The 20,051-nt window shown below is 38.6% G+C and overlaps 1 protein-coding gene across 1 annotated transcript in view; it reads left to right on the forward strand.

Annotated features, from left to right (window-relative positions):
- LOC149788987 (solute carrier family 35 member E3-like) overlaps positions 1-20,051 on the forward strand; it is a 58,305-nt gene that overhangs the window by 13,434 nt on the left and 24,820 nt on the right. Inside the window, exon 2 of the mRNA XM_089975141.1 lies at positions 12,718-12,828. Within this exon, the coding sequence (XP_089831267.1) occupies positions 12,718-12,828 (111 nt within the window). The remainder of the gene's footprint in view (positions 1-12,717; positions 12,829-20,051) is intronic.

Raw genomic sequence — 20,051 nt, forward strand, 5'->3', positions numbered from 1 at the left:
CTGTGACAGAGATATTTTTTCCCTCCAGCAGTAAACATTAAATACCCGTGATTGTTTTTCCATCCAACCGGCTTCTTCAGTCTACGATTTCTAACAATACCGTCGCGAGATGCCTCGTAATTGACGAGCAGGGGATGCGGCTGAAATTCTTGGTCCATTTGTATAATAATACTACTTGTCTAATTTATTATTTGGTTTAATTATGAATCTTTCAACGTAGTCTTGGGGGGTTTTGATGACGAAGTCGGCGGTGGGGTTGATGACGGCGTTTTTAATTCGCTTGTCATAATAGCGTTTTAGTTCCCTGTATCGCTTTCCGCCACAATTGATACACAACTGTGATTTTCCTCTTACACCGACGTGGCAAACCAAGCACGGGAGGGGGCCAAGAGAACCATTACGAACGCTTTGTAAATGATACCCGCAGAATTCACCTCTACATGATTTATTGCACGGGGTTGTCGACCCAATCATCAACCATTTGCAGTGATTCATTATACTATATTCTTTCATTTAAATACTTGTTTTAATTATATGGATGAGTTCGAGAGATTGGCAGCAATTAAACCCCGGAAAAATATTAGGTTTAATCTCGATAGAGTCCTCAAGGACACACCAAAAGCGTTAATAAACGATAAAACCCTGTTGAGTAAAATACGCGATTGTATCAATGAATTCAAGCGTGATGGCGCATCTCACAGTTGGTCAACATTTCGAATTGATGGCATTGTTGATGCTACCATGAACGACAACCGCGCAGCAATGATAATATCACAACTTGACGGTAAAAGGTATTTCTTCAGAGTAAAATTCATTGTCCGGGTGGAATCAGGCGATTGGATCATGCGTGATAAATTTGAACCAGTTCTCAGCGACAAGAAAACAGTCACTGTCAGCCGCGACTCCAAGCCGGGGTTGTTAACCGGAATTGACAAACCATACTATGAACGAGCGTATCCTGAAACAGCAGTTGTTTATGGAATATACCCGTTAAATAAGAAACCTGATATCGGAAAACTGAAACCGATGAAACAGTCAACTGGGATAAATTGTGTAGCAGAACGAATAATAGAGCATTTTACAAATGCATGTCGAGGAAACAAATTGACTGATTTACGACGTAGCAAAATCAACCAGTGGGAACTAACCGTAAAAGAGCGTGGAGCAACCATCAGCGACATAGCGAGATTAGAAACATCGCTGAGATTTCCAATAACCGTTACAACGATAACCGGTGAAGTATTATACGAATCGAAGTATAAATCGAAGGGAGCCCCAATCAAAATTATTGATCATAACGAACACGCATGGACGCCCGTGATCACAATATTTCCACGGGATAGAACAGTAAAGTATATACCCGAAGAATTCCTGGGAGAACAATTCTCCAAGGACGGTTTTCTCGCGGAGAGGAAACTATTTGATGCTATTGCCTACTTGTGTAAAAACGACCCTGTATCAATGTGGTTACTTCGCAGCGCTGAAAACGATGCGGATACCTTTGATCAGTTTGTAAGACCAAACGGTGAATTATATCGCACTGAAGCATTTCACAACAGGATGAAAAAAACCGCCATAGAATTTGAGGAGCATGATGAACAACTGCTAACAAATTGTTTTACGATTCCATCGGTTGTAGCTCATGTTGCAGCAAGGAAAAATGCGTGGAGACCAACGCGCAGGGAATTTCTACCGGATGTACAATCCAGTTGTTTGGAATACTATCACGGTGGACTATGGAACACTGAATACAACCGCGACGCTATGATCTCGGTTGATATGGTTGCCTGTTATCCAGCGAGTTTTCTCGGGTATGGATCCGCCGCTGAGTACTTTAGACGATTTGGACACCCCAGTCATGAAATGATTCGTGTTGCTATTAATGGACCACTGCCTGATTTTGATTTAACCGGATTCGCTCGCATAGTATCATTTGAATTCGCGGCAGGACTCCATCGCTGTTGCTATATTTGGATCGGTAGACACATGGCTGAAAAGAGATGGCTGCCAATAGCGCTGCTACGGTATATGATTGATTGTAGCATGCTAGTTTCGTTGATTGTCAGTGACGCGATTATATCATACCGGGCACAGACTGAAGTCTGGTTACCAGAACCGGAGCGTCTAGATAGCATAATTGACGAGTCCAGAAAAAACATTGATGCCGACGAGGAATATATCATCGAATGGTCCAGGAGGATATTTAACCAACGAAACCGCGAGGCAAAAGATCTCGGTAGAAGAATAATTGGTAAGTTCACACAAGGTGGAAAAAACCACGACTACAAACGATATTGCTCACGGCTGATTATAGATGACGCAGAATATGATTTCGTAATCAAGGACACAGTGGCAAAAAATAGATACGTGAACTGCAAAACAGCTTTCTTGTCCAATGGAACGAGGTTGGGTACAGTTGTTACCTACAGCGATGGAGACAGCCCGGCGTATCCACATTTGAGGGCGTCTATGCTGGGATATGCCGCTATCAATTTATTCTCGATGATAAATAGATTCCCCGATACCGCGGTTAGAGTAGCCGTTGATTCGTTTTACATAGACGTAAAGTATAAGGAAAACGTAGCCGAGTTTACTAGTCCGGACGAGAGTTGGGGTACATGGAGAATTAAAAATGAAATACGACGCGATTATTCCCCGTCAGCAGATGTCACCGTTGAGAACAACTACTTACGCGGTGATAAATTGTCAGAATGGTCTAATGCACCATCGTGTTCTGATCCAATTTGTAGACACAAGACGGTTTATTTAAGCGGCTGTGGCGGGTCAGGAAAGACGACTCGGGCAATTGAATTATTTCGAACGCGGGCAAGTATAATCGTGCTTACACCGACCCATAGACTAGCGCGAGAGATAAAACAACGAAATGTTGACGCCGTTACTTATCACAGCTTTTTTCGATACAGCGGCGGTGAGTGGACTCCTGATCGAATGGGTGAAAAATTTATTCCCGACATTATCATCTGGGATGAGATATGTACTGTTTCGTTAGATACTTTACAAATGTTTCTTGAGTGGTTGCTGCGCGCGAATACAGCGGTAATCATGTGTGGGGACCATGGCCAACCACCACCATTTGTCGGCGAGGGTCCACATGATTGGTTAAGGGGTTTTGTGGACTATTATGAAGAAACCGATACTGATTACCGAGCACTTGATGAACAACTGCGCGAGGTTAAGAAATTAATCAGATTACAGCCGGATAGAATTCAATGTGAAATAATTCGCGAGGTGATTCCGGAAACGCCGTTAAATGAATTCTGGGAAACATGGAGACCAAACGATTTGATTGTAGCGAGTAGAAAGATAGTCAGAGACACACTTCAGCGGAAGTTGTTTACGTTGCATAAGGAAAAGTTTCCAACGCGTCCAGTGCCGTTATGTTATAGACCCGCGGACACACGGCGGCAGAACATTGAAGTTGAAATTCCAGGCCGGACAGAAAAACAAATTCTCGTGCTGAATGATATCGTGCTCGTTGATATCAGCGTCGTCGAGGACGCGCTACGTGCTGATAAATCCCCGTGGACGCTAGGATACGCAACAACAATACATTCCTCGCAGGGACTAACCATCACGGACACAATTGTTTGGATAGTTGATAATCGCATCGAATGGTCAAATCTAGTCTATCTTGCAGTGTCCAGAGTACGAAGGATAAATCAGCTTCGAAGAATTGTTATTGACGGAGCCGATGACGGAGTCACTGACGAAGCCGGCGACAAAGTCACCATCGATGCAAGCGTCATTGATAGAAAACTCTCGGGTTACCGCCAACAGGATAAAAAAAAACAGCGGCGTTTTGATATTGATGCCGAATTAATAATCTCGCTACGACAACAACAGAATAATCACTGCGCGAGTTGCAATTGTATAATGAGTTGGCGTTATTCGGATAAAGACACTCGCCAATTTACCGTGGATAGGATCGATAACAGTCTCGGTCATGTCAAAAACAATGTGAGGTTGACCTGTCTTGAGTGCAATAGACGCAACGGCGCTAGTTAAGACCACGTGGGGGTAATTGAGTATCGTTAGGTATCACTTGTAGTTGCTCGCGTGTAAATCCGCGCTGAGGAGCAGTTGAATCCAGTCTATAGATCGGTGGTCTACCAGTTGATCGTGTTATCGTTGATATGTTATGTGTGGTAACACTCCAAATAGGATCGGTAGCCCTTTTTTTACCGCCTTCAAGCTCTCCTGGTTCATATAGATATCTAACAGTGACATCGCCAAGAATCGGCTTAGAAACGCTATTTATTTTTAATTTTCCGGGTATATACTCGTATTTAATCGCGTCGCTGGGCTTCATGTTGATTACTCGGGTAATCTCGTTATTTAACGCTGCAATTACACCTGGCAACCTTTTGACCCATTCACGAGATCGTTTTTCTTGAATGAATTCCTTCGCGTATTGATATCCAAATAACCGTTCAGCGAGAGTCCGATTGAATCGTTCAACAATTGCCTGATCACGATGTAGCGCAGTATGACCTCGTCGTATCGCGACGCTATGATGTTTCAGCGTTGATAAAACAGCGCCGCGAAATTCACTACCAGGATCAACTTGTAATAGATTTGGCCAGCGCAGAGGACCTCTTCGATAAATCCGCTCAAACGCATCGGCTACTTCAGTTGCTGACTTTGTTTTCAACGGTTCCGCTTGTTTGTATCGACTCGCAACATCAACTACGGTTAGCGCGTATTTGTAACCGTTGTCATGCGGCAGAAATAGTATATCAGCCTGATGAACTTCATTAGGTACGCTGACATCAAAGCGCGAGAAGTTGATTTGTTTAGGCGGTGGTAGATAGATTTGCCATATAGCCTGTTTGGATAACCAATTAGCCGCAGTGGTCTTTGTTACCTTTGCAGCGCTTGCAAGCTTACCAATTGCGGCCTTCCCCTTCCAGTATCCTCTCGGAGAATAATAGATGGAATCCATCGTTTTTCTTGGATGATTGTTATTAATTACCAGCGCCAATCATTAATTTACCTTTCATAGCCGATTTTACCAACCATGAGGCTAATTTTTCTTTGACGGATTTATCAGGAATAGCATTTAGCGCGTGAATTAATTTTACATCCGCGATATGACGCTGTTGCAGATCGCTACTTTTGTAAGCAACATCATGAGCATGACACGCCTTATCAATAGCATTTATCGGATACTCACCTGGATTGGGCTGATCCTGAGCATCGAGTCTAATATCTAATCGTGTTCCGGGGCCACAGTAGTTATATCCTGGGAGGTGTTTTTCTCCTGGATACTTTGCCCACGGTGTTCCGGGGAGTTTTGCCAATTTGGCTGCGATGTCACCTCCTCGCTTTTTTTTAAAACATCTCCGGGTCTAATAGAAATAAATCTAAATTTCTTTGTACCGCATTGTACACACTTACCAGTAAGCGCCGATCTGTTATTTCTTGTCGTAACGGTTGTCATATCATTTGTGCCAGTACGCACTCTACACTTCACACAATATAGATCCATAATTTATGTATAGAGATATGAATATAATTGATTTTTCGGCGACTAAAACAAGAGAACCAGTTAAGCATGTTGCAGCGTTACCAAACTCGATCCGGATGATTATCATCGGACCATCTGGATCCGGCAAGACGCAATTGTTACTCAATTTAATAATGAGATGGATGAAGTGGGATAAGTTGTATTTGGTTGCTCCTAGCGTAGATGATCAACGATGCTACGAGGTGTTGAAAGATTTCAACGAGAATGCATCAGCGATCGCTAAAAAGAATGTTATTGAGTTTATTACGGATATCAATGATGCACCGGGTATTGATGATATTGATGGCGACGTTAACAATCTAGTCGTGTACGATGATGTTATGTTAGACAATCAAAAGAACCCAGCTAGGATATTTTCCAGAGGCAGGCATAAAAACACTGACGTGATATATGTCACTCAACGATACACTCAGATTCCAAAAGTAATCAGAGATAACTGCAATATTCTTGCTGTATTCAACGGCGTTGATACACACACGCTACGAAATATTTGGCAGACATGGTGCGGCGGTGACATGGACTTTAATGTTTTTCGAAACTTTTTTAGTCATGCTCAGTCGACCCCACATGGATTCATAACGATAAATTTACATGATCCTCGGACACGATATCGTATCGGACTTGACCAAATATTCGGTTAGTTGTAAATAATTTTCATTGTAAATAACCACTTAGCAGCAGAGGGGGCGATGACATCGACGCGGTCGTCGATGTGCTTACCGGACGCTGACGACGCTGGGGATCGACGCGCAGAAGGTGTTAATTAAACCAAATGACGACGCGACGATCCCCCAACGACGTCGTCGTTTTTTTTTTACCAGGCGCTGACGACACTAGATCGTTGAGTGCAGAAAGTAATAATTAAGCAAAATAACGATTGGACAAAATGTCCGATTCGCCCCCTCTGCTGCTAGTTTAATACTTTTATTGATGTCCGCTCTATTTCTTAAAGTGAAACCATAACGGTATACTGTATATAAATACCTTCCCATGGACTTTTTGGTTATGCACTTAATCTTTTGAATCTATTTAAAATATTAGTGGCTTTCAGTAGTATGGGGCTGGGGAGTACTACACCCCCCCCCCCCCCCCCCGTGGCCTTGTAAAGCATTTCTTTGTTTATGTAATGTAGTTTGAAGTCCCAGATATAGTCAATTATGGTTTTATCAGTTATATTTAATTCAGTATTACTGATTTCTAAAGACTTTAAAATATAGTTCATATGAACGTACATATATGTTTTCGCAACTTGTTCTCTTTCCATTAGACATAATGGCATGAATGCCCAGATTTTCTCATTTCTTTCTATGGCTTCTTTTATTTTTTATTGCAGTTTTCCTTTTCTTCTCGTTCCCCAAAGTATATCCCTAATGCTTTGACCTTCTTTTTTATTTGGTGTGGAGGAACCCTGGGTGATTACCTCTCCAGTTTCCTATTTTAAATATTTCTGTTTTGTCATGATTAATCTGAGATCCCGATGCTTTTCCAAAATTTTCAAATTCTTTGATCAGGTGTTTAAAGGAGTTTTGATCCTTTATAAAGTTGGTGCAGTCATCAGCATGTTGCAGCATTTTCAATTCTTCTTTTATATTTGGTATCTTAATACCTTCAATGTTCTTGTTGAGTTTGATGCTTATACTTAGAATTTCAATTGCTATTACATTTAATAGCATCGATAGTGGGCACCCTTGCCTCACTGATCTTTTAATGTCAAATTTTTCTGTTCTGGCTCCATTTACCTGTACTCTAGAAGTTGTTTTATTATACAGGATTTTAGTCCATTTTCGAAGTTATTTCTGAATCCAAATTTTTCTAGAACTTTTTGTATGTAGTTATGTTCTAATCTGTCAAAAGCTTTTTCTTGATCAAAAAGTACCATAGCAGCTTTTTGTGCAGTGTCATTTATATATTCAATTATTGTTTTTATAGGGGGCCCCGAGTGGCCGAGTGGTCTAAAGTGCTTTCTGTTACGGATCACTGCCATCTCACCTCTGTCTGCGTGGGTTTCGAGTCTCGGATTCGGCCAATGTGGGTATGTGAGAAAGCTTGCCAGTAGCTTCTCGATGGTCGGTGGTTCTTTCCGGGGATTTCCCGGGTTCTTCCTCCACCATTAATACTGGCCGCCATGTATAGCCTATCATGTGCTCACAAATGGCGTTAAACCCTACAACAACAACAACAACATTGTTTTTATACTAAGTATATTATTTTGTATGTCCCTACCTTGTGGTCCGCATGTTTGGTTTATATTTATTATATTTCCCAGTCCTTTTTTTATCCTTTCCGCTAGTATCTTGCTAAGTATTTTGTAGTCATTGTTAAGGAGGGAGATGGGCCTCCAGTTTTTTAAATCTTCTCTATCACCTTTCCCTTTATATATAATTATTATAATCCCTTCCCTCATTGTTTCAGTCATAACGTCATCTCTAAGTAAAATATTATTGAATAAACATTCCAAAATGGGCGACAGCTTCCCACAGAATTTCAAGTAGAAATCCATGGTGAGCCCATCTCCACCTGGAGATTTTCCTTTAGTAAGACTTTGTATGCTTTTAAAAATTTCTTCTTGCAAGATGAAATCATCAATTTAGTTTTTATGTTATGTTGATATCATCTCGCATTGGATGTTTTGTAAATATTCATGAATTTTTTTATTTTCAATCCTTTGTGATGAGTACAGTTTAGAGTAATAATCTTGTATGTGTTTTATAATTACATACCTGTCACTTGTTCTTGTTGTTTCATTTATTTTCATGCTTTCCATTACTTTATCCCCCCTTTTCTAATTTCCTCTCGCTTGTATAGTCCTTGAGCCTTTTTATATGTGTGTATATTTCCCTGCCCTTATGTTCCTACCCATACTCTTTTCTTCTATTATTTTGTTTAATATATCATTTAAAATTTTATTCATTTCCCTTGTATTATTTGCTTTTAATTGACATTCAATTTCTTCTTGCTCCATTTTGAATTTTTTACTTCTGATTTTCGAGGTTTTGATAGCTATATTTTTTATTTTCTGTTTAAGTTTATCCCATTCACTAATAATATCCATATTTCCTTTTTCTACAAAGGTTTTTAATTCATATTGTATTTCCTTAATAAAATTTTGATCCTCTAGCAACTTACTGTTCAATTTCCAATTTCCTTTTCCCCACATATTTCTAGATTTAAAATCAACTGTAAGATATATTAGTCTGTGATCAGAAATCTTAAAATCAATCATTCCTGCCTCTTTGTATGTTTCTTCATTATAATTGGTGCATAGAAATTTGTCTATCCTACTTCCTTTATTTGTACTATAATCATAGGTATATTGCTTCCTAACTATATTTAGATGTCTATAAACATCCGTAAATTTATGCATTTTAATTAAATTTTCCATTTCTATCTTAAATCTCATATCATTTGTTGTTAATCCCCCTTCTCTATCTACATATATAATGAGTAGACACTTTGTTTACCTGTAGCTCAGTGTACATAAGGTCTGTTTATTGTCTAATGAGTGGACACTTTGTTTACCTGTAGCTCTGTGTACATAAGGTCTGTTTATTGTCTAATGAGTGGACACTTTGTTTACCTGTAGCTCTGTGTACATAAGGTCTGTTTATTGTCTAATGAGTGGACACTTTATTTACCTGTAGCTCTGTGTACATAAGGTCTGTTTATTGTCTAATGAGTGGACACTTTGTTTACCTGTAGCTCTGTGTACATAAGGTCTGTTTATTGTCTAATGAGTGGACACTTTGTTTACCTGTAGCTCTGTGTACATAAGGTCTGTTTATTGTCTAATGAGTGGACACTTTGTTTACCTGTAGCTCTGTGTACATAAGGTCTGTTTATTGTCTAATGAGTGGACACTTTGTTTACCTGTAGCTCTGTGTACATAAGGTCTGTTTATTGTCTAATGAGTGGACACTTTGTTTACCTGTAGCTCTGTGTACATAAGGTCTGTTTATTGTCTAATGAGTGGACACTTTGTTTACCTGTAGCTCTGTGTACATAAGGTCTGTTTATTGTCTAATGAGTAGACACTTTGTTTACCTGTAGCTCAGTGTACATAAGGTCTGTTTATTGTCTAATGAGTAGACACTTTGTTTACCTGTAGCTCAGTGTATGTAAGGTCTGTTTATTGTCTAATGAGTAGACACTTTTGTTTACATGTAGCTCGGTGTATATAAGGTCTGTTTATTGTCTAATGAGTGGACACTTTGTTTACCTGTAGCTCTGTGTACATAAGGTCTGTTTATTGTCTAATGAGTGGACACTTTGTTTACCTGTAGCTCTGTGTACATAAGGTCTGTTTATTGTCTAATGAGTGGACACTTTGTTTACCTGTAGCTCTGTGTACATAAGGTCTGTTTATTGTCTAATGAGTGGACACTTTGTTTACCTGTAGCTCAGTGTATGTAAGGTCTGTTTATTGTCTAATGAGTAGACACTTTGTTTACCTGTAGCTCTGTGTACATAAGGTCTGTTTATTGTCTAATGAGTGGACACTTTGTTTACCTGTAGCTCCGTGTATGTAAGGTCTGTTTATTGTCTAATGAGTAGACACTTTATTTACCTGTAGCTCAGTGTATGTAAGGTCTGTTTATTGTCTAATGAGTAGACACTTTTGTTTACCTGTAGCTCAGTGTATGTAAGGTCTGTTTATTGTCTAATGAGTAGACACTTTGTTTACCTGTAGCTTGGTGTATGTAAGGTCTATTTATTGTCAGATGAGTAGACACTTTGTTTACCTGTAGCTCGGTGTATATAAGGTCTGTTTATTGTCTAATGAGTAGACATTTTGCTTACCTTTAGCTCTGTGTATGTAAGGTCTGTTTATTTTCTAATTATTAGACACTTTGTTTAGCTGTAGCTCAGTGTACGTTAGGTCTGTTTATTGTCTAATGAGTAGACACTTTGTTTACCTAAAGCATGCAAAGGCTTACATAACTGTTCAGTTAAACAGTGTCCACTCATTGGACAGTAAATAGATCTTAAGTAAAAATATAGTTTAAAGAAAACTAGATCTTGTTTAAACTTGTGACAAGTCCCATAAGCACCCAGTCCTGTATAAAAAATGGACTGTTCCATAACTCAGAGGCTACATGACAGATTACATGTAAATGGCCCACTCATTTTCAGCATGTATTGAACGAGTGATGTTCTGTATGTTGATACATATGGAGTTGAGATCATTCATGCATGAAACAATTTAGTTAATTTTATCTTTTTTTTTAGATGCTAACATCATAATTCACTGAGCTACAACTGTGGATATCATTAGTGATGCTGAGCTGAAAGAACTATATAGTTCATGGTATTAAATCTTGTAGAACACTCCCTATGTAGTATTAATTCCTGTCACACCAGAACACTCCCTATGTAGTATTAATTCCTGTCACACCAGAACACCTGTAGCTGTTGAACTAAACTGCTAACACATGCATGGAAAACAGGATCACAAATGAGGCAAAAGCTGTGCATCTTAACCATTTAGTGAGGCTTATATCAGTGGAACTTACTAATGCTTGGCCTGGAACTGGATGGGTCTTACTAATGCTTGGCCTGGAACTGGATAGGTAATATGCATTGCTCTTGCCTTGTGTGCTACTCCTTTTCACATGTCAGTATTCTGTTCTGAGGTCAACAGCCACTGAATGCATGGGTTTTCACTAAAGTCTTCTTCTGATGTCTAGTTGTTCCATGACTATAGTGACTCTCTGATTTCCTATATGGCCACCATGTCAGCCATCTTGATAATCTTTTAATCATTACTCTGGCAAACAGGAAAGTCATATCAACATGGAATTTTCACCAGAAGACTGCTTGAGTTGTCTTTTTGGTCCTAAATTAAAATGATGCCAATTTGATGTCCAATATCACATTACTGCTACTCTTTAATGGAAGGTCATTTTGATGTGAGGTTTTCATCAGAAGATTTATTTTGGCATCTACTTGGTCCTAATGAAAATGATGCAAGCTGACCTTCAATATTACAACCTTGGTGGCCATCTTGAAAATATTTATACTTCTCCAAAATGGATGGCCATATCAGCATGGGGTTTTCAGAGAACGACTTCTGATAATACCTAGTTGGTTTGAAATGAATCATACATCCAGTACAGCTTCATGATGGACATCTTGAAAATCCATTTGTCACTACTCTTGGTCATATTGAAGTTGAAATTAGGTTTCCACCAAAATACTTATGATGTTATCAGCTTGGTCCTAAATGAAAATAGTCCCAATCTGACACCAACATGGACACCACAGCAACACTAATTTGAAAATATTGTTATCACTGAAAAGTATCAGAGAAAGTTTTACCAATCAGCAGTTAAAGGGAAGATGTTGCCTTATCTTGAATTCCTGGAAATTCTTTATGACAGTAGAGTGTTAGTTCCATTGAGGGACTCTTATTTTGTGTAATTTTAATAAAATGCTAATTACAGCACAAGTTTAATTGTTGTTGTAATCATACTTTATCATATCATGTCATGTCTTATTGTTGCTACATGTTATTTATACATGCTTTGTAAATCAGCGCAGTATTTCATCCCCTCTCTGAATGTGGTTCTATGGCTCTAAGGTGGCAGGGAGTAGATGTGGGTTCAGTGGATAAACAAGAAACGAGAAGAAGGCATGCAGCTTTTTATCAGACTTAAGGCTTATAATAACTATCTGCCTTGATTCATTCTTAGAGTTTAGAGCATTCAGAATTTATGGTAAGAAATATACTTAGAAAATACGTAAATTCTTGCCCCCCAACTGTTGAATATCTAACAGTAATTTTTTTTTTCTTCTTGAAGTTTAAAGTTGAGATGAATTATCAAAATTTTAAGGCACATATTAGTTGAATTTAATTTGCGTTAAAAATATATACAGATGCCAACATACCGAAGTGAGATTAAGTTAGAATGATTACGCAAAGGCACTAAACTTGGTGCTGCTAATGCATTGGGAAATTTTGTATGACTTTTATTGTGAGATTAAGTCAGGTTTACATAATCATTTACTGAATAATAGAGATATTTAATCAGTTGCTTTTTGCAGAAAACATTTTTGTTGGTAAACTCATTTGGTCAGTAAAGGTCCCATCATCAGATTATAATGTATTTTTTTATGTTTCTTTTCCTTATGAGATATGTTGATTTCTCACATTGCATATATTCTATTTACAGGTTCCAATAGCAGTTGGTGTATTTCTGAATTCCTTCTATGATGTAAAATTCAACCTCATTGGCATTATATTTGCAACAATAGGTGTATTTGTAACATCATTATATCAAGTGGTAAGTTTTGAGCCAGGCAGAAGAAGTATATAACAAATTGCAAAAGAAAGAAAATTATCTTTGGTTTCTCAGACATGAAGAAAATTAATGTTTAATAGCAGTAAAACTTCACCTGCTACTGTTTGCATTGCTTCGTCCTCACTCCAAGGTAAATTATTCCCACCTCAGGGGTGGACATATCTCTAATATGTGTGGTAGTCCAATGGGCTACTAAAAAGAAGCTATGGTAGTCCACAATAAAGTTTTGTAGCCCACATTTCTTTTTCAGATATGTTACCCAATCATAATACCTTAGGAGAACTACTACTGCTTTGCAAAATCCATTCCTCATAGGCTAAAACTTTCAGGTAGCAAGTTAAAAGTTATCCACCCACCTAGGTGGCAGTTAGAGTGATCTCCTCTTGGTAGAGGGATTGATGACGAATCTCATGAATACTTAAGTTACATACTTCCACTCATGCCAAGTAGCACAGACAGAGCTCTCATAATTCAGATAACAGTATTTTGGAACTTTTGGACCTTAAAGCAAGTTGTGCAAGACCAAGTGTAATCTTTGTAAACACTGGAAACAGGATTGACAACCACTCTAATGTGTAGCACACTTCAGTTGCCAATCTACGAATACTTGTCAGACTTGCATAATATGGATAGAATGTCAATATGCTTTAGTACTATGGGTACTAACTGGGAAGGTGCAGAAGCACACCTTGAAGGATGAAGACATCATTAGTTTGCATGGTGATGTCACAGCATGGATTTATTGGCTTCTCCATGGGTAATGCACTTCACACGGTTCATGAATCTTGAAGTGATCCAAGCTATCAGTCAGTGACAGTTCCCTCACCGTTGCATGTAGGCAGTTTATTGTTTGGGCTTGACACCCATTTGCATTTATTATCTGCAACTGAGTGAGATTGAGATAAAAACAAACAACCTCAGTTACTGTCTTGCACTTCAGATGTACAAATCGGCTTTACCGATATGAATTAAATATCTCGTTCCCTTTCTGAACTTAATGAACTGGATACCATTATGCCAGCTACAGTGGTTCTGTTTTGCCATGACTGGACTATTCCACGTGGCTCTGACTGCTTAAGGTATGAACACTTGCTCAGTTGAGTAGCGTGATTACTGTAGCTGAGTAGGTATGAGCACTTGCTCAGTTGAGTAGCGTGATTACTGTAGCTGAGTAGGTATGAGCACTTGCTCAGTTGAGTAGCGTGATTACTGTAGCTGAGTAGGTATGAGCACTTGCTCAGTTGAGTAGCGTGATTACTGTAGCTGAGTAGGTATGAGCACTTGCTCAGTTGAGTAACGTGATTACTGTAGCTGAGTAGACAGGTACTTATTTATGGTCACTTACATCAAAGCAAACTACGAGTCTTTCAGGTATTACTTTTTTTTTCAAAGCATTAATTCAGAAACTTTTTAATTGTATTTTGAGGTATTATTTAAGTTGAGTGCAATTGTACTTTAATTCAGATCCAAGGGATGTACTTCTTTGAGTGCAAATCAAAATCTTCAATGTACATGTGGTGATGCTGTGATGTAGACATGCTAACTAAATGCAGGTGTTGAACCAAATGCTATTTTTGTTCGCTCTTGTCATACTGGGAGGACAGTTTTAATGAGTTAGGTAGTATTTACATTTTCAAGGAAAAATAAAAATGTAATTGTGCATTGATACAATATTCTAATGCAGTAACGTTGAAGCAGTGAAAAATAAACTGCCGACAAAAGGGATAGGTTACTGTTAAACGATTACAGCAACCTGCTAATGGGTTAGTGCTCAACTCTTGTCATGTAATAATTCATGATGATAGTTCCTTAAGGAACATGGCCACTTTTTTTAATGTCATTATGATCAAGAAAATACAATCATTGATTAGTAATTTAAAAAATGTTGGAGGTTTCCCAAGACTTGTGAAAAATTGCTTTAATTTTGTGTCCTAACATTTATAGGTAAAAACAAATTTACTTTTGAAAATAACGTAGGTTGTCTGAAGACTTAGTGTCCATAGACTTACAGTCATTATGGTAACTTCCTACTTTGCATTTTGATGAGAAACAGCACCAGTCAAGCTAAAAGGCCACCGTTACATGACCATAAGTCATCGTGGAAGATAGGATATCAAACACAACCTATCCCATCTGCAGTCAGTTTCGAGTTCATATGTCTAAAGGCTTTGTGTCCAAAATTCAAACTGTCGTGGTGCTAATCTGACTGAATAAGATGTTTTTTGAAACACTCTTGAGGGTTTCATTGGTTCGCCCCTTGTATAAGACCTGCTTCATACTCGCACTAGCAATGGCAGGCAGAATTAGCAAGACACCTGCTTTATCAGTTGACCTGAACTACTTGCAGTTCTGACAGGGATGGGATAGTATAACTCATGATGGCCCTTGCTTTCATTGGCAAGCACAGGCTTCCATTGATGGGGAATTGGACTTAGTGAAATACCTCTCTGGACATGTCATCTCAAGGTTGTCTACAGGACCCAGTGCAAGCTCTGAAATGGTACTTAAAAGAACTGAAGGAGATTATGCATTTTGGACCCCCCAGAGAGGGAAAGGGAGACACAGCACAAACACTTTTGTCCTGGATAAAATGGGTTATTCATTCCTCATATTGGAAACTAATCCCAAATCAAATGAATTTGCTATGAATTTTTGCTGACCTGGTAGGACCTGTAGCTGCATTGCAAGTTACCTTCCAGGGTCATTCAACAGCTTCATGACGATATGGCTTCATGGCGTCCATTACATGTGCAAGATTTTAAAAATGTTACCTTTCGAAGGCACTTGATAATATAAGGAGTCTGTTCTTAAGTTGAATTATCTAGAAGCTGATTCACATACCATACGGGACTGGATATGGCCTCTCTGGGCTAAGGAGATGTAACTCCCATTCATATACTTATTTTCCTAAGGTATTATGATTGGCTAACAATTTTTTTTAATGTAAATTTTTTAAATAATATTTGCTTGATCATAATACATATACACCTTCTCAGCCTAACTGCAGTTACATCCATGTAGAGAGCATACCTCCCACTTCAGTAGCTACTGAAGTATTCGTGGCATTTAGTGCCAGTCCCTGTATAAAGGGAAATTGATATGTTTAACTGCCGCCTAGGTGGGCTGATAACCTTTAGCTAAAACATTTCAGCTTGGGAGAGCTGGATTGCGAGGTAGTAGTAGTTCTCCTAAAGTATTATGATCAGGTAAGTCGTATTTAAGAAACCTATTTTCATGTTGAAAAAAAATTGTTTTTCAACTGATGAGTATTTCCATTTAATGTGCCATTAAAACATATGGATAGATAAAATTGTGGTAAAAAGTTTCAAGCAATAAATAGACAAACTTTCCAAGTAAATAAAATGGTTTATGTAATTTTGTTTTCTAAGTTCATGTTACGCACTGTAATTTAGGCTTGACGAACATTCATGTGAAACAATGGCTACAAGATGGCTACAAGAAAGTACACTTGCCTGCAACATTAGAATTCTGTTTTTTAGTTTTTGCAAAATCAGTAAATCAAAGATGCAGCTTAAATTATAAATCTAATGAAATTTTTTTAAAAGCCTGGATGAAAGTAGCCTATATGGGTCTTTATACACCATGCTACTCTGTAGTTTATATTCAAGGCTATGCTGTATAGTAATCAGCAACCTCCTGGGCAGTTTGTATCCTCCCCATGATATTAAAACAAAAGTTTGAAAGATGTAATAGAAATGTACAAATCTTAGTAATTTCATTAATTAATTAAAAAATTTCAAACTCAATTATCACCAGGTAGTCTCTAATATTGTAATCTTCATATTGCAAACAAAACAAGTTTCTGTGGTAACACTAGATCCATAGTTACTTGGGCAAGTCTATTTTTATATTTACTTGTATACAATAAATGTACAATTCTTTAACCTATTTACTGTGCATGCTTTATATTTTGCTATTTTTTTTCAAATTTTTGAAAAAATATTAGAACAAGAAATACAAATCTGTGTGAAGCTTCTGTCTTTACATTGTAGAAGTAGCATACAAACTTAGATGGTTGCCATATTGAAAAGTTTCAGATATGGTTAGTAGGCCCTCAGGCCTTAGTACCTTACATTTAAGTAAAACAAAAATGCAGTTTTCTAACCTGGGGAGAATGGACTAAAAATGTGTCCACCTATTTTACTCAGTTATTATTGGAGGGCCAGAATACATGATCTTGGTCCGACTCCTGTCCATAGAGTCAACATCCTCATTATCCTTTTGCCTTTGACAATATATGCATTACATGTGTGATGTATTGCTCATTTAAATTTGCCTTTATTTTCATCTTTAAATATCATTGTGGCATTCAACCTTTCTTTTTGTATCAATTGCGTGTTTGTCTCGTCATTTCCTTATTTGAGTGTTTATCGTATTCCTTTTGTAAAATTTTTTTTTAATTAAAACAAATTCCTTAGCAAGCAGGGCTTTATTAATTGTATTCACTTTCATTTTTCCAAGTGATAGGTGGTAAGTATTGTCTGCCTTTTCTGGTTCTGGATTTGTTGTTTTGGGTGAATCTTCTGATTTCTCAAAGTTGGGCACAGGAATGCCCCATGGGACATGCAGCCCATCTGCTTAGCTTCATGGACAGGTTGTGCATGCCCAGACAGTCGTACAGTTTGCTGTTTTGGGTCTGACCAGGTGTGGGAATTTGCAGAAGGTTGCCACATATACAGGGAGAGAAAGAAGGGCCCCTCTTCCTCCTTTTCTTCATTGGACAACCCCATTCATTTCCAGGAGGAGCCCTGACTGAACAACAAGCTCTCGTTTTATGCCTCTCCAGTTCCAGATCAGAGGGCCTGGTTACTGGATGCTTTCAATTTAAAAGGGATCATCTGTATGCATATTCCTTATCACTTGTAACAATAATTCTGCAGGTGCTCCATCAGGAATTTCCACTGCTTGGCTCACTCTAGTAACCTGCTCTGTGGCTCCATCAGTTTTGTTTCAGCAATCTACTTGACTTGTTGTTTGATAAGCCCAGGTGATTACACAGAGGAAGGAACTGCTGTCACAACATCAGTGGGAGGGGTGTCCTCCATAACAGCATATAGATCACCACCTACTTCTCAATCAAGTAAACCAACAGGATGAGTTTTCAAGCAAGGTTGCCAACTGCATTGTCCAGACCAGGGGATAATCAATTTACAGGGTTCATGATGCAGAGTGGAGAAACTTATGTAAGTGGTGTAGTATGAAACATGTTGATCCTAGCTGTCCCCCTTTAAGCACAGTTGCAGATTTCCTTCTTTTCCTTTTTGAAGAAAGAAAATGTTCCGTGTCTGTTAAGAGCTATGGGCAGTCCTTTCTAAGACTCAAATTTTCTAGACCTTTTGCCATTAGGTTTATCCTTCATCTTTCTGAGCTCATCAGGCATTTTGAGTTTCAGAGACTAGTAGCTTGCTCACTTGCTGGAATCTTTTGTGTATTCTGTGAGAGGTGTCAAAACACCATTATTAAGTATGTAGAGATAATCTTCCTATGAGATCCTTACCCTACTCATCTTAGCATCAGGAAGGACAAGGAGCACGCTTCTTGCCTTGTCAGTGGAAAAGTGTTGTTTGTGGTTCAGTGATTAGTATGATATGGTTTCTCTTCTTTGCCAACCTGGGTTTCTGGCAGAGAATCAGCTACCTTCAGTAGTTCTACCTCCTGTTGAGATCCCAAGTCTCAGCCATATCTGTGCTAGGTATGATAATAGGTTTCTTTTCCCTAACGGGGGCAGGAAGGGTTGGAATTATCTCTTTCTACCTCTTAGGTTCCTCTGATATTTCAGCTTTCACAATTTGCAGGTGGATTGTCCTCACTATCAAGAGAGCTTACAAATCCCTTACTGAGAGCAACTTTGTTTCATGAAAATTAAAGCCCATGAAATTAGAGCTATCACAACATCTTGTGCCTTTTTGAATCACTCTTCTTTGGCTGTTACGATAGTCACCTTGTCTCACACTACATTCTTCTCCTTTTTCTTTTGATCTTCGATGCATCAGAGGAAAGTAGTGGATAATCCTGCTGTGAGGGTAGGTACAGTAGTTTTCCATACCAGATTTGTTGAGACATTAGTCTTCCTAACTGGTAAAGTCAGCAATGCAAATATTAAAGTATTTCTAAAATGTTATTTCATGCATTGGTGGGTCAAAACTAGTTTTAATTATGTTCAGGATTCCCTCCATCATCTATGGTTGGATGCCTTGTACTCTAGGTATAAGTAAAAGAAGCATGGTAATTCATATGTTGGTTTTGATTAAAGAGTCAGGCTGCTCTTGGCCCTCCAGTACTAATTGGACAGGGAATAATTAGTTTGGACTGTGGACAAGGCACCCTGGTAAAGGAAAACAGTGTAATTGCAGTGGGTAAGTATTACATAAAGTTTTATCCCCCTTCCCCCAAACCTACATGTTTTTAACATTTGGAACATAATACTAGCTTTACAAGATTTAATCATTGGCTGTCCAAGAGAGAAACCAATTAATAGGGGAATATAAATACAGTTAGTCAGGATCAGATATGGTGGCTTAAAGTGGTTAGTGTCCATCTCAGATGCAGGAGGTCATGGGTTCAAACCCCTACTAAGTTATTCCAGAGATTTATAGAAATGGTACTAGCAGCTACCTTGCTTGGAGCTCAGCATTCAGAAGTTAGAGTTAGGACTGGTCTACCCAGTGTCAGGATAATGTGACTGGGTGGGACATGTCTGTGGCATGATGTGCCAGTTCATAGACATAACTATAAATTGCCACACTGCACACATGGCACTATAAATCAGTTATGTTAAAGCTACATTAAAACTCCCAAAACACACACACACACACACACACACAGATCTTTCATGAAGAAGTGAGCGGTTGTCACTAAAGCAGTGATACTCGAGTTACCTTGCATGTACTGTTGCAGTCAGTGAAAATTTGAAATAGAATTGCTTGTTTACATGCATTAAGGTCGACATGTTCTGTAATTGAAGATGGGTTTTTATTTAATATATAGGATGTGGGAGGTCGTGGTTTGAACCCTGGCTGAGTCATACCAAAATTTATCAGAATGGTACTGCAGCTGCCTTGCTTGGCACTCCGCATTAAGAAGTTAGTGTTAGGACTGGTATGCCTGGTTTCAGGATAATGTGACCGGGTGGGTCATCATGCTGCATCTGTGTGGCATTATGCCCCAGTGCTAGACATCACTTT

The sequence above is a fragment of the Sinohyriopsis cumingii genome, chromosome 11 (genome assembly GCF_028554795.1).
Source record: "Sinohyriopsis cumingii isolate HCF-2022 chromosome 11, ASM2855479v2, whole genome shotgun sequence".
NCBI classification, from domain to species: domain Eukaryota; kingdom Metazoa; phylum Mollusca; class Bivalvia; order Unionida; family Unionidae; genus Sinohyriopsis; species Sinohyriopsis cumingii.